The 16,511-nt window shown below is 38.5% G+C and overlaps 1 protein-coding gene across 1 annotated transcript in view; it reads right to left on the reverse strand.

The window, feature by feature from the left end:
• Positions 1–16,511, reverse strand: part of KCNH7 (potassium voltage-gated channel subfamily H member 7) — a 483,070-nt gene that overhangs the window by 61,415 nt on the left and 405,144 nt on the right. The window contains exon 9 of the mRNA XM_019522712.1: positions 15,281–15,480. Coding sequence (XP_019378257.1) covers positions 15,281–15,480 — 200 coding nt within the window. The remainder of the gene's footprint in view (positions 1–15,280; positions 15,481–16,511) is intronic.

Here is a 16,511-nt window from a genome sequence, read left to right on the forward strand (position 1 = left end):
AAGACACTATTCATTTTCTTTAAGGATTAAAAAGGATGCTGATTTTAAGTTGGTCATTATGGGTGAGCTTTTTAAAGTGTTGAGCATTAGCCAGCCTCATTTTTCTCTGGAAACAGTTGAAGTTTTACCATTGACTTCAAAGGGAGCATTGCCCACCCCAAGAGTATATTCCTTGTAGTCAGGAACTGGATTGTCACATAAGTTCCCATGCACTGCCCACTCCTCAGTTCAGATATTGCTTGTTTTCTACTCATGAAATTAATAGGCCAAATTTGTCCCTTTGATAATGTAAGATGTTACCTATATATATTCCTGAGAACAAAATATAACTTAATGGGATTAATAACAATCTGGATGAGATTTGTCTTCTTGCTATTAGTGCAGTCTATTGATCCACTACTTTTTTTACAGCACAAACACACGCACACATACACACAATTTTTACATAAGCAAATATATATAAACATATTTCTGTGCGGAATATAATTTATCTTCAGCATATAGCAACAGCTTTCATTTCTTGCTGTGCATTTTTTTTACTCTGCACAATAAAAGTCTGTGCAGTCATTCTTACTGCAGAAAGATTTTGGATATCCCTTGCCTTCTTAACAAAGATGAGGATGAGGACATTTCTGACATGAGGATTTTTGCTCACTAAGCCAAACTATGACTTACAAATGGATTATTAGTAGTTTTTAATTGATTTTGGAATGTTTTTGTGATTAACAGAAATCAATGCAGCTCATACTGTGAAATAACAGAGAACACAATGTTATAACACACACTTATACCAAAAGTTTAACAATTTATGGCTGTAGGGTGCTATCACATTCATATATACACCTTCAAAGAAGCCAGCGTTAAACAAGAAGCAAAGGAAAATATGAAAAATGAAAGCTCCTATTTTAACTGTTATCATAGTCTAACAACATTGACCAGATGCTGTTTAAAGCACAATTACTCTGTTTATTTAATATGATTATAGCCAATTAATAAGTTGCTATCAATTTACAATTTATCCTTTGTTGAATGATACAACAAAATTGACTTCTAAACATATCAGATCTACAGCAGGATGGATGAAAAATTGCACATGCTTGTTTTTAAATTAGCTTGGTCCCTATTAATGCAATTATAGAAAGAGTTATTATTTTGAAGTGTTTAATTTTTAATATGTTATTTCTTCTTTGGTTTCTCTCATTTTAATGTAATTTTAAAAAGCCTGAATTTGCATATGGCACTAATAACACACCATATTTTTAATGGATATGTTGGCACATTTTCATTGCTTTTGAATTGTTAGACCCCTCCCCCACCCCAGCATAGAGTTAACAGCAACCAAATTCACTTTTGACTTCACTTTTGTTTTAGTTACCAAAGAATTGTTAAGCATTTTACCATTAAGCAAAAGCTATGCAGACCATGTTTGTTGGCTTAGTTTGTATTTCTGAAGATACTTTTCTGGTTATTTGGAAAACAAATCTAAAAGTCATTATTTGATTCTGAATATAAAACTTTTATGAATAATTTCATATGAATTATTTGTTATTTATCCATTAATGGCACCCAAAATGTGCTAGGTTCTATACAAACACATATGAGTAAGCAGCCCTTGCTCCAGAGAGCTTACACTCTAAAGTATGATAAATACTGTACATCAGCGGGTAAAGGCATTTAATGTTGTAGTTTTCATGTGCCTAAAGAGGAATGGCATAGCACACACATATTCTGTTGAATTCCAGTGGGTACTTGGTGTTTAATTCCAAGAAGCCAGTTCTGCAATTCCTAGAAATATTTATTTTTTATTTAAAAAGCAACAAATTATTAAAATTTATTAGACTATTGTATAAATGGTACTACAAAAATAAAGCAGAATTACCCTATCACTTAAAGTTTACACGACCAGGTTTTACATATTGCCATAATATTACCAAATATTTTCATTTTTATATCTATATATATCTATATCTATATAGATATAGATATAGATATATATAGATATATATAGATATAGATATATAGATATAGATCTGATTCTAATCTCATACCAGTATAAATAATGGGAATGTTTATAAAAATTAATAGAATGACACTCTTAAAATAGATGTGCATTAAAATTGGGCCTAAGCAACCTTAAAACTGTAAATAGTCCTGGCAACCCAAAATTATGATTCAGACCTCTCAAAATTATGATCACAGAAAAGTGATGCTAAAAGGGACATTAGGAGGACATCTAGTTCAACCCCTTGCTCAAACCAGGATCATCTCTATCTAAATGCAAGGTTCTCCACCTTGGGAAGAAAAACCTGCAGCATCCTTATAGGTTCGGCAGTGCTACGCTGGCTAGCACTATGGAAGAAAGAGACTTGGGGGTCATCACTGACCACAAGATGAACGTGAGCCTGCAATGTGATGCTGCAGCTAGCAAAGCAACCAAAATGCTGGCTTGCATCCATAGATGCTTCTCAAGCAAATCCCGGGACGCCATTCTCCCATTGCACTCGGCCTTGGTGAGGCCGCAGCTGAAGTACTGTGTCCAGTTTTGGGCTCCACAATTCAAAAAGGATGTGGAGAAGCTTGAGAGAGTCCAGAGAAGAGCCACGCGCTTGATCAGAGGTCAGGAAAACAGACCTTACGACGACAGGCTGAGAGCCATGGGGCTCTTTAGCCTGGAAAAGCACAGGCTCAGGGGTGATCTGATGGCCACCTATAAGTTTATTGGGGTGACCACCAGCATCTGGGGGAACGTTTGTTCACCAGAGCGCCCCAAGTGATGACGAGGACCAACAGTCACAAACTCGTCCAAGACCATTTTAGGCTGAACATAAGGAAAATTTTTTTACTGTCTGAGCCTCCAAGGTCTGGAATAGCCTGCCACTGGAGGTGGTTCAAGCACCTACATTGAACACTTTCAAGAGCAAATTGGATGCTTATCTTGCTGGGATCCTATGAACCCAGCTGACTTCCTGCTCTTTGGGTGGGGGGCTGGACTCGATGATCTTCCGAGGTCCCTTCCAGCCCTAATGTCTATGAAATCTATGAAATAAACCATACTATACAAGTATTGGTTTAAGCCAGTGGTTCTCAACCTTTTTTAGAGGCAAGGCACCTCTCATTAGACTCAAGGCCCCCCTCAAAAGATGCCAGCTCTTAGTTTTCATTTTTGACTACAGAAAAAGAATAGAGTAGTTTTTCTGTTCCAAAGAGCTCAGAAAGAGCACACCAGGTCAAAAATTTTTTAAGACTATGAAATCTCTGGTTTTATCTTGTGAATTATATCTGCATACCTAATATTAGGTGTCATTCTGGGGCACTCTTAAAGGATCTCAAAGCACTGGTCTACCCTGTTAAAATGACATGAAAAACCAGTGCTACTGGTTTAAATACCATGACATTAATAATACTGAGTACAGCATACATAGGAACTGCTCTCAGAACAAAAGCATTGTAGCTGATAGACCCAAAATCATTACAATCTGTTGAAAAAAGATTTCTAAATGTTTCTAAATTATGTTTCTACCTTTACACTCAGATACTTAGTAATATCTTCCTTGTGGGTTATGGTTAGCAAAAACTCATATGTTTATGTTTTGGGGCAATCAAAAGTCTGTGGCTTCCTCATCATGAAAATTAAGTTTAATTCAGGAGACTCCTCACAATGTTATCATACGTTTTCAAATGCCAGCATTAACTCTTCCTTGGTATGCATGGAACACAAATTCTTTCTTCTTTCTTGCTGTGTCTGGTATGAAACTCATTGTGCATCAGATACTATCTGACTGATGCTTAGAAAGAAAAGTGACATTCATAGATAGGGAAGACTTAGTATAGCATACTTCGTGTTATGAGAGGGGGAAGATAGAACGGTTAGTAGAGTTATCATTAAATTTGGGTAGAAGACTACTTCTTTGGAAGTGGAGAGGGAATCCAGTTGCACTGTATTCAAAAATCTTCCAGGAGCTCCACTTAGATGCCACCTTCATATGTATCTTCATGGACAAGGATATGCCACAACAGAATCAGGAATATTGTTGAGATTTGACCTCAGACAACCAGTATACCTTAATACTGAATTGTAGATGCCATTGCTTTCTAGGTAAAGCAGATTTCACTTACCCTCATTCAGTAACAATCTACAGGATGACCTTTGTTACCTTTGGATTTTGTCTCCTGAATAGTTTTTGACTCACAAAATGATACTTGGAAAGTATTCCAACAAATTGGCTACATTAAGTACTCAATATTTATTATATCCTATTTGTTTTTTTTCTTGTTTTGGGTGGTGGACTGGACACATGATGGGAAACCCCAGAAATACATTAGAATGTTAAGATAAGCTTCTTTCTAGGCTTCTTGGCCATTTCACAGTAAGTCCTCTGATGAAGAAATATATGCATGCATTAGCCTGACATTTTTTGCACCAGGACAATAGGCATTTACTTACATGTTTTAACTTATGCAGTTTCAAACCTGTAGAGTTATTCTTTAACTTTTATTTTTAGGCTTATTGTGGTTAGCAAGGAGCAAAAGGCCTGCCCAAAAATGGAGTACAGGATCAATAGCTGCAAGCTGTGCTTGCTTGGTCTTGGCTCTACTGGCTTCACATTATCAAGAGTCACACTGTATACTTCAGATGACAAGTTCATATTATGATATTCACTTTGTTTGTTGTTTGTACACTGGGCTAAGTGCAGTGTATAATTTGTTTTGTAGTCAGCTTTGCTACATTTGCACTCTTAAGTATTTCAGTTTCTTTCACTGTTGTGAACATACTTGGCTTCTGATACAAAATCTGAAAGAAGAAGTATGATGTTTTGGATTCCCAAAGAGTACCTGCTGCAATACAACTGGTCACACTGACAGTCAGAAATACTCCTTGAACTTTTTCTTCTTCCTCCAGTATTCAAGGTGTCTCTTTTAATACAGATGTTATGAAATATAAAATGCTGTGCAGAACAGTTTATAATGGCTGAAATTAGTGTGAGTCTGGGGGAGAGGGGTGTGCACTGGTGCAGTTGCACCCCACTCCCCCCCCACCCCTGATTCCTGCTCCGCCCAACCTTTAAAACTAACTGTCTGGAAGGTGAAGTAGTATTTCTATTCAGGCACTGTTGAGACAGTCAATTGACTTAATGGCTCATTGTCATCTCTCTGATTCCTGTTAATCTCTTTCCTCTATAGGTGTTAACAACCCTCTATCCTTTTTAATGATCTTGTTGTTCCATTATTCAAATGATCCTTTCTTCTGTGATTTGGCTGTCTGTTAGCCATGCCTGGCAAGATCTCTTGACTATTTCACAAAGTACTAAAGCACAGCACCATAGCAGCTTCACCATATGGTGATGTGTAGAAACAGGGTGGAAACACATGTTGGCCAACTTCTCATTTGTAGTGCCGTACCACTTCTGAGCAAATAGATATCCTTACCCTTTGGTGTGCCACATGACAGGGAAATAAGTGGCACAACAAAAGTTAGCAATAGACTCTGCTACTTCATTGTGGTAAGCATCTATTACCTTGTGTGCTTTCCCCACTCAGCCAGCCCTATGGAATATCATGGCACAGCTGATCTGCTCAGTTTGGTGATTTCTATTTCTAGCCAGAGAGTCATAGAAAAGTGGAGCTGGAAGTGATCTCAGAAGGTCATTTATACTAACCCCCTGCTCAAGGCAGGATCATCCATCTAAACCATCCTAGACAAGGGTTTATCTAACCAACTCTTAAAAACTCCCAAGGGTGGCAATTCTACAACATTTCTAGGATATCTGTTCCAATGCTTAACTGCTCTTTTACTGAAAAAGTTTTTCCTGAGATCCATTCTAAATTTCCCTTGCTTCAATTTAAGACCATTACTCTGGGGTCTACAGAGAATAATTTGTTACCATCCTCTTTATAATCACCATTCTGGTATTTGAACCCTGTTATCAAATCCCATCTGAAATTTGTCTTCTACAGACCAAATAATCCGAGTTTTTCCAATCTTTTCTTGTAAATCATGGTCTACACCTCTAAACATTTTTGTTGCTCTTTGCTGGACTCTTAATTTTGTTCAATGTTCACATCTTTTTTGAAGGGCAGTGCCCAAAAGTGGACCCAGTATTTTAGAAGCATAATTGGCCAGTACTGCACCCTGGTTATAGTACTCTGCTACCCTTGCAACTTAGACCTTTCCTGCTCAGACTCTGAAAACAGGAAAAGCAGAGCAGCAATGGTGATCCACTGCGGCTAGGGGACTTGTCATTTCCTTTTCTGGCTGCTAATATTCATGTACAGTATTACTGAATCAACCCTTGGAAGATTTTCTAAAAGTAAACTTAAGGTTCTTCTTGCACTATTCTGAACAGTTAGGCCAAACCAGGCGCGTCTACATGAGATGCTGACTGTGCAGTAGCCAAATAATACTGTGCAGTAGCATGTCACAGCAAAGACTGCAAAGTAGTGTCACTTAAAAGACATTTGCTAGCACTACTGCACAGTAAGCAGGTTAGTGAGCATTTATTTAGTACTTGCTAATACAAGCACTAAATAAATGCACAGTAATTTATTCTTAACCACATCTTGTGGAATGTTAACTGGAAAAACCAAAGAAATCCCAGACCTTAAATGTAGGAGCTTGATAATTTCTCATCTGGCGTGTCTATATATAAAGGGATATGGAGTCCATTAGCTGTTGTTACAAAGGTATGTAGACTCTATAAAGACCAATTAGGAATTATTGGATAGGAAAAGCTGGGAGGGGGGACAAATAGATATTTTCCTACCCCAATCATATGGGACTAAGAGGACAGAGGGAGCGTGGTCTGATTGAAGTGGTATGAAGGAATGTTTTATTGATGGAAATTCAGGTTTTTTATTAAACTGATTTTTTTATTATAAGTCTGTACTTTCCCTACAGTTTTTTCAAGATTTTTTTTGACCAAAAAAAAAAAAATCATAATTTTCTATGGCCAAAAATATCCCTCCAACATTTTCTAATCAGTTTTTGCTAATAAGCCTGCAATGGATGGCACTGACAGCCTGCTCTTTGCATGTATTGCAGCAAATACAGAAAGACTCTTGGTTTCTATGGGGACAGGACAGTTTCTGGTTGAGACAAGTGGAATATTTTTGCTTGAGTATTGATTAGTGTTGCTTAATTTTGTACTAAGGGCATTTCAGGAGCTTCAGACTACCTTGAATTAGACTTCTGTATCACTTGTTCAGTGAAATACATATTAGTACTCACCACGTCTCTAATATTCCATTTTTATGGAAAGAAATTGGGAAAGTTTATGGTAAAACAAGTAAGGAAATATCTGGAGTCTTTGGATATGTCTGAGGCTTCTTTCTTTTACTGACTCTGATCTTTCCTGGGTCTATATGAGCTAGCTGTTTTTTCCTCCAATTATTTTATTCCATAAGATACTGGAAAGCAACGCTGTCTGAGCTTTAAAAAGGAGTGACAGAGCTGTCTGCAGTTGCTGGCAATGGCCCCCTTTTGACATTATTTGGTAACCTTTGGTCTGATCCAAATCATAATCAAGTTAAAGAAAAGATTCCAAGTTATGGGTTTCAAATCAGGCCTTACCTCCCCTAACCAGTGTACTAACCAGAACTATATGGGCCAAAACTCACAGGAAAGAAAAGAAGACTTTTTACATGACTCTTTGGGCTATTGAAGAGCAGAAACAGAGTAGACATTTTAGAAACACTTAATCAGTTCCCAGCATGACACCCAGCTATGTCAATCAAGAGTACCTAGTGACTGACAGTATCAACAGTGGCTGAGAGAGCTAACAGTTTCAGCATCACTGTTTTGCCTCTGTTCTTCATGAGGAGATCATCTATCAGTAAAATCAAGTCTGCCAAACAGAAAGCTGCCTGAAGCCTAACTTGGAGAGATCTATGGTATCGTAAAAGCCATGCAATACTGCAGTCTGTTCACTATCGCTTTATTAATGACCTTGCTGAGGGAGTAGAAGTGACAGACCATGCAGTAGTTAGTTGTGTCACTGGTGTCTGAGTTCTCATTTTTGAGATCATGCCAGATTAGAACAAGTTTCAGAACAGTAGGGCACCAAACCAAATACTGCAGCTAAGGGTGGCATAGCCATTTCTGTAAGCAGTTGGCTGAAGCATTTCCTTTGGCTTTCCATACTTAGGACAAGGGATAAGGTCATAGGTGGAGGCACAAATTCCTTTCAGTGCTCCTTGTACTTCCTTTTTTGAGCCCTGTTGTTACCTGTCAGATCTGTGTTCCTGAGGGAGCCCTGGCACCCAGCTTGCTGGACTTACAAAGGACTTTTTCTATTTCCCGCCCTCCCCACCCCACCACATACCTCATCTACCCAGAACTAAGCAGAAGAAAAGTTTAATAGGCATCTTGGGCTGTACATTCCCCAGTCCCAGTATGGGAGGCCTATTTAAACTTGATTGATTAAAACTCTGTTGCTGGGTTAGGGAATGCTGAGGCAAGAGGGGGGCATGGGCGACAGAGGGAGTATGGGGGGTAAGGGGGTCAGAGGGGGGTATGGGCAACATTTGAACAATGTTAAGGGTTCATCACAGCATCCAGCCTGTTGGAGCCCTGACCACACATGCTGTCATACTTTTCCAGGGATGACTGGTGGAAGTCCTCCCCACAAAATTTATGAACACTCCAAGTAATCTATCACCTTAAGTCTGTTAAAAGACTACAGTAAAATCTGAAAGTCATGCTAAGCTGAGGCTTATTCACAACAGGTAAAATACAAAACACTGATGCTGACTTCATAGTGCAAGCATAGCTAGGCCATCTGAGAAGAAACAATGTGGCATCCCTTCCAGTATATCTTCTATATTCATAATAATTTCAAGCTGGCTCCTAGGTGTCTGGTTACTCCTTAAAACTTAATGTTTCTCCTGGTTGTTAATCAGTTTTTTGAGATGTTCCAAACCAGATAATCCCTTGTCACTGAAAAAGGTAATTCATTTAAATTTAAACTGTTTATATAACAGGATTTTCCCTGTCAATTATGGCTTGGGACCCTCTTGATTTATACAATTAAAAGAATGCTTTGATGAAGAGTCTAGACTAAGGGTATAAGAAAGCTGTAAAGCAGCAAACAATGTGCTTCAAGAGAGAGAAATCTCTCTGACACCATCCACTGTTGTTCTCGAGAAGCTGGGAGAAACAGATTGTCTCCCTTCAGCGATTGTGTTAGAAACTTTGCTTGTCAACAAATCACCTGAGTGCCTTGGAATGGTGAGATCCCAACTCTCGCTCTCTCTCTTTTATCTCTCCCTCTTTCTCTCTTTCTCTTTCTCTCTCTTTCTCTTTTTCTCTGTAGGGATAGCTTTCTGAACCTAAATTGTATTAGTTAAGCTTGAGCTAGGTTTCCCCAAACACTCAATTAAACCAGGGTAATATTGCAATTGTTTTGTTTGTTTTTCCTTGCATGGCTATTACTACTAGTACCATTATAAATTTGATATAGTTAGAAATAAATAATTTTTATAGTCAAACTGGTGGTAACTGGGTGTATTTTTCCTTCTCTATTTCCCTTCCATACTTGCTCTGCAGCAATGTTTCTTTTACCTAAGCCAAAGATCCCTGTGAAGCCCAGAAATACTGTGGGGTCCACTCATCAAGAGGCTACCAGAACTAGGACAATTAGGGCAAAAGACTGGGATGTGCTGAGTTTGGGACACATAAGGGGACCAGCTTGTATAGGATGATTGACCCAGTTTGGCTCAGACGTGCTCTCATGAACTGAATGCTGGCCCATGAGGGTGTCAGCCAGACACCCAGCCAGATTCAGAGGTATTCAGTTCACCTGTGTGCTTGTGTCTGGCTGCATTTTATTGTTACCTTAATGAATTAATTCCTGGCACATGAGAGTGTCAGCTTGTACATGCTGATCAACCCAGCCGGGTCAGGTGTGTCATGTTAATCTGTGTGTATTTGATTCATTTGGTGGCTGGAGGAACCCAGCCCCACTGAAACTGAGTCCTGCAAGATAGCTCCATTGGGGGTGAGGACTTCAAGAGGGGAGAGATACAGCTCCATACAGAAACACAAGTAACACAAGCAGCACATTGATAGAATTACAAAGACCCTAGAAACATATCCCTAATAAATGAGCACACCCCAAAGTGATGAGCAAAACTGGTAACACTATTTCTGACAAGGTGGATAGAAATGCGAGATTTATTTTTCCTCTTTGTGCCTAAGAGACATTTGTGGATTCACATGATTTTATTGGCAGAGTATTAAAACAGATAGTGGTGGTGAAAGGAGACAGTCTGGGAGCATTGTCTTTGAATGAGATTAGCTGGATGCTGTCATCATGGAGATGTAAAAGCTTTTTGTTTTAAATCACTGCTGTGGCACAGGTTTATGTGAAATACTTACACTAGAATTAGCCATTCTCTGTTCATGCTTCAGCCTTCCAAAGATGCTTTCTGAGGTAATGGAGAATCACTGTAATCTCTTTCATGTGTTTGGGAGCCAGTATATTGTGGACAAAAAAAATGATCCAAGTATTTTATCAGGCCATTGACTGAGGAGAATAGTTTTCATAATTGTTAAGGTTTGAAAGCTGTTCAAGTCCATGAACATCCAGGGTTGGAGCAGTGAAAGATTGCTAATTATTCTGTTTATGAACCTTTAGCCCACAAAACACAATGCAACAAACAATACAACTTAAATTTATTCACAGACTTAAGTTTTAGAAAACTTTTCTTTTGGATCTCTCAATTAGCTGAGGGTGTTTTTATTTTAATTAAACTGTATTAGTATAGACAGCCAAAGGGCAACTTCCCATTTTATTAATATTTAAGATCCTTTTGGGCTGTTTTCATTATCTTATGATTCCTGTCATGACAATCAATTGTACCTGCTGTTTATCATGAGGAGATAATTTAACATTATGACCATGTGTTAAAGATTATGGCATGCTTTTAATTTTGGATACAGTTCAGATATGACAAAGTGGTGAGATTCATGGTTCTAGTCTCCAGACATGATGAGTTTAATTAACTTCATTTTGCATTGTGAATTTTGAGTTTCCTCTTGTATGTTTCTGGAGCACATAGAATCCCTACCAGCAACATTTGATGGCAACATCACTTTGGACATAAAAAGAGACAGCAGGAGAATAAGAAAGGATTCTACCACCCCCACACAGTTCCTATACAAACCAGAACTGGTAAAAACTGTTTTTTGGGCACAGTACAATTTATGAGCCTGATCCTGCAAACATTTATGTATATGCTTTACTTTATTCATAAAATTAGTTCTACCAAAGCCAATGAGGTAAGTCGTGTGTATAAAACTGAGCGTTTCTACATGTGCATTTATACCAGCTTAAATTTACTGCATAGTAAATTACTGCACAGTAAGTGGGAATAGGCCAGCATCTACACATGCAGGTGTTAAAGCACATTAACACTGTGTGGATTAACTTGGGACATGATGCAGGTATCAAATTTATACTCAAGTCAGTGTAAGTTGCCATACTTACTGTGTAGTACAGGTGTGCATGTGTAGATACACGCCTATACTGCGCAGTAATTTCGCACAGTAAATGAGCACATGTAGATGCACCTACTAAGTATTAGCATGAATGCTTGCAAGAGAAGGGTCTAAAATGTATACTAGAAAAAGTATAGAGCTGTCATCCCCTCTTGTCAATTATCTAAAAATAAAAATAAACATTTATTTGGCTCATATTTAAGATTTTAATTAAAATACATGTTTGTATAAACCCTTCTAAATGCATGGGCCACTTATTTGGGATTTTTTTTAGATAAAGTAAAGCTGTTTGGATGCACAGAAGATCCATGGAAATGTAGAGCTTAGGAGAAATGCATGCATAACTTAAAAAAGAATATCTCAGACACTAGGTAATGTGTCTTTATATAAGGAACATTAAAGTCATGCAGTTATCAGGAAGGGTTGGACTGATAACAATAGATGAAAGAAAAAGTATACAAGAACAGAGGAAAAACAACATGCTACTTTGAAAAAATCTGAAAAAAACCCCACTTTGAATCTCAGTGATTGGCAGAATCTTTCATGAAACAGGATTCATTATAAATCATCTCTGTACCTTAACTTTGAAAGTGCATATCATATGGGCACAATTTGAATTATGCTTATTCTGTAGACTCAAGATTTTGATCCAGATTAAAGTAAATCCTAAATCCTGTTTATCCAGTCTGTGCATAATTACGTTATCAGTGGAAGTGTTTTACCCAAACATGTTATGTAATGAAATATATTATGCAATGAAAAAATAATCCAAGAGATGTAAAAGTGAAGTGGAGGGGAACAAATAAATAATGGTCTCAGCATGTTTCACTACTAGATCTTCAAGGCTGTGGTTATATTTGGCCACCTAAAACAAACATTATCTCCTTGTTTTCAATAAAAAAAATCTGGATTTTGGTTTTTATGAAAGCAAATGTAGTTATCTATTTACAGATTATTTTAAAGTGACATTTTATTTGTCTGCTTTTCCTGGATTCTGCCAACATGTAAAAGCATCTTTTGAAACAAGTTTTACATTATTAACAATCTTTTTAATGTATATTCCTCATGTTTCAAGGGAGGAAAGATCTTATTTTGGACTTTATTTTTACTCTGTTGTCAGTTGTGAGATGGGAAAAAAAATATAATCTGGATCAAATTCTGCCCTCAGATACTACCACAGAGCTCTAATTGAAGCTCTAGGAGTCATGTGTGCTTGTTTGAGGGCAGTATTGGTCCTTTTATATGTAAATACAGAAATCCCATGCAATGAAGATATCAAAACTACATGCACATCCATCACATATGCACATGGTGTAGAGCCTTGAAAACTTCATTGGTACTTGCTGCTAGCATGCATATATGGTTTGAAGAAAGAGCATCCACACAAAAGAAAATGCAGAATGATCAGCATGGCAACTTTGTCAGTGTGACATTTCTGCAGAACAATTACCTAATGCAAACCATATGCACATGACCTTTTTTGGAAAGAGAAGCACGATTAGAGCTGTGGGGTAAAACAGTGGCTAATATATGTGGTAATGCAAAGCAAGTCTACCATTTCCAAAGTTTTATTATCTATTTTGCCCCACATCTGGCTCTGCTTAGGTTCCCTCTCTTTGTTTTCTACCCCTTCCATCATGCAAAAAGTTTACATTTAAAATAGAAAGCACTGAACACACTCTAAATCTGACAAGTAACATGGGTATTCCCCACACTTTATACTGGAATTAAATTTGATATAAATACCTCCTGCTCTTACCAGTGGGTGGTGTTATTCCATGTATTTAGGTATGAAGCAGACAGGAAAGAGATAAATCTTTCATAAGTACAGCATAAATCAGACAATTGGCATATCATTCTGAATGGATGTGTAACATACTCAAACACACATTAAACATAACTTACACGACTGTCATAAATGTGAAGAAGAAATGCACAAGAAAGTAAGAAATAAAATATAACAAAACAAGCCACTAATCTGGATTGTTTTTGTTTCATATTTTATTTAAAACAAAACCTTCATACTGCCTCATAACTATATCAGTGCATGGAGGTTTTTAATCCATTAAATTTGTATTTCACATAATAACAAATCCAAAGTTACTTTTAACATATCAATTTATGTATTATGCAAAGCTTAATCAGACAACATCCAATTTGTGGATGCTGTTTCAGGTGATACAGGCATCTCCTTAGCACATCCATTAAATCAAAGAAAATGAGAGCCTGATGGGTGCACTGCTGTTATATTTAATATCTTCAGAAATAATTTGATGGGTTGGATGAGGACTTTGGCTAGCCCAGCTCTGCTCAAGAGCCTGATCCAGCAGAACATCCCAAATCCTTTTTTATTGCAGTAGGAGATAGAGCCTCTCAGTTCCGTGTAGGATCCAACTCTGAAGTCGGACGTCCACTGCAGTAACCCCCAATGGAGGAGTGTGCAAACACCTACTGACTTGTTTTGGGGTCTGAATTCTCCCTGGAGGTGCGGTGGTGCCTGGTGAGAGGTGAAGCCCAATATGCTCTGTTGTCTTATATTTAAGATCTGTTTTACTTAATGGTAACTGGGTAACTTAACTTTGAAATCTTTTTTGTCAAGATCATTGTCCTTACCTACTAAGGTAACTACACACTTTTTTTTTGGACCAACTCATTCACAAATAAATAACACTGGAAGGGTTGTTTTTTTTTTTTTTTTTTTTTTTTTTGCTTGTTTGGTTTTTGTTTTTGCATTTATGGCAACATTTATGAGAATTTAATTTCTAGTTATAGTGCTACTTAAACTTATGGAGTTTTTCTTCCAGCCATTCAGAAAATTTTGTAAGGTCTTAGATCTCTCATTTTTGGAGTAACTTGGGGAACCCCCCGCCCCCCCCACATGAGTTCATTGAGCCTGGGATCCTATTACACTGTATATATCTTTAAAAAATGAAATGTTCAGCTTTTCAAGGGCTGGCTAAGAAAGAAATGTGTTGCCTTTACAAAAGCCTCATGAGTGCCTACATCTGCTAATTATGCTATTCTCTTTTAGCCTGTTATAGATGGTAGCTTGATGTGACTAATTTATTAGTTATCTTTCAGTTAATATAATAACTGTCAAGGGCAAAAAGTATAAGAATTATGTTTTGCCACTTTCTACAACTTAATAACTCTGTGGATTGCTCAATGCTTAGTTTTGTATGGCTTTGAGCAATGTGAAAATTGGTGGGTGGAGAAAAATTGTTACTCGCACTAATTTCCAAGTAGCATGCTTATTTTTTGAGAAGTCATCCAATCCACCTCCTGCCTCCTCTATATCACTACCCTGTATTAGTGCTGTGTTACTGAAAAGAGGCCTCATTTCCCACTAATTTTATGTAAGTGTAACTCTGTAGATTCCAACACTTACACTGTTGGGAAACTGGAATAGAAATTCAGACTAGAGTTTAAAAAAGAATTCTGAAAAAAGCATTACTTGGAACAAATTCCCTAAGATTTTCTTTTGCTCTCTCTCTTCTTTAGTTTATAACAAAACGGCAGCAGTCTCCAAGCCTGCATGTATATTAATGCAGGAGTTCATGCTTTTGTGATTACCATTATAGGCAGAGATGTTCCATGTAGTAAGTGATTTGGGGTGTCTGAGTCCATGGATACCCAATTTATGACCCACTCTGAAAATAAGGCACTTTAAAACATCTCAAGTTGGGCTCACAAAAACTGGCAACTGATAATCAACCAATCATTTTCTTAAAAACTTGGCCATTGTTACTTTATCACCACCTGTGCCACTAGAGCAGAATTACATACCATGTTCATATCGATGCCATTGGTGTATGTCCATGCATGCTGGAAGTACTCCTCAAGTCGCTGCCGCAAAGGGTTGGGAATCTGATGAAAGCGTATAAACTCCTTTACTCGTAGCATCTGCATGTGATACCGTGCTGTTCCTGAATACAGTCTTTGGATTATTGCAGAAACGTTTCCAAAAATGCTTGCATACATTAATGCTAGATTAGATAGAAACAACAAAAACTTTGCTTATATTGTTGCATTAACACATAAAATAGGTGGTATTTTACACAGATTAGTATGTAAAATAATTCAAATGACATTTAGTGATATTTTCGCCCTCTACCAAAAAAATGGATTTGATAGTTTGATGTAAAACAGCCATCTATAATGTTGGAAAGCAACTAGATGGCCATCACAATCAGTATTTATTTCTGATGTTTTATTGTTCTGTAAGTCTTGAGGTCCAGATGCTGCAATATAGGTCTGTGCAAAGCGGCTAGTATTTGCTTGGATTCAGATTCAGCTGATGCGAGGGACAGTGATTCGATTTGGTGATTCGAATCACTGTCCTGAATCGTTACGGCTGAATCTGACTTGGAGATTCGGCTGTTGCCAAATCTCTGAATCAGCCAGGCCCATCCCCTGTCCATTCTCCCAGCCTGACAATGACTGCCCTACCCACTCCAGCTTCTGGCACTAGCGGAAAAAAAAGCCTCACTCAGCGGGTGCTGCCAGGCAGGGGGCGGTGATCTCCACTGCCCCACACTGCATGGGGGGCTCTGCATGAGCCCCCCACTCTCCCCTGCTCTCCCAGTACCCTCCATGGCTGCCCTACCCACCACAACTCGACCCTTTAAAAAGAGAAAACCCCCGCACCCAACATTCCTGGTGGCAGGAGGCAATCCCCACTGCCCCCCACTACTCTGTGCCATGTGGGGGGCTCTGCATGAGTCCCCTAAAGCCCCAAGGCTGCTGCAGGAGTGGTGAGTTCCAGGATTTTTCTCTGTTTTCATTTTTCTTAAAGGGCCAGAGCTGCGGCATGCAGGGTGGCCACAGGGGAACTGGGGAGTGGGGGGTGCTCCTACAGAGCTCTCTATGCAGCATGGAGCAGTGGGGGGCAGCAGGGATCACCCCCTGCCCAGCAGCATCCAGTGAGCACCGGGGCTTTTCTTTAAAGGGCCAGGAGCTGGGGCTTGTGGGGCAGCCATGGGGTGGCTGGGGGAGCAGGCAGGGGTCGGGGGGCTGG

This window comes from Gavialis gangeticus, unplaced genomic scaffold (assembly GCF_001723915.1).
Source record: "Gavialis gangeticus isolate Ggan-Ray unplaced genomic scaffold, GavGan_comp1, whole genome shotgun sequence".
NCBI classification, from domain to species: domain Eukaryota; kingdom Metazoa; phylum Chordata; order Crocodylia; family Gavialidae; genus Gavialis; species Gavialis gangeticus.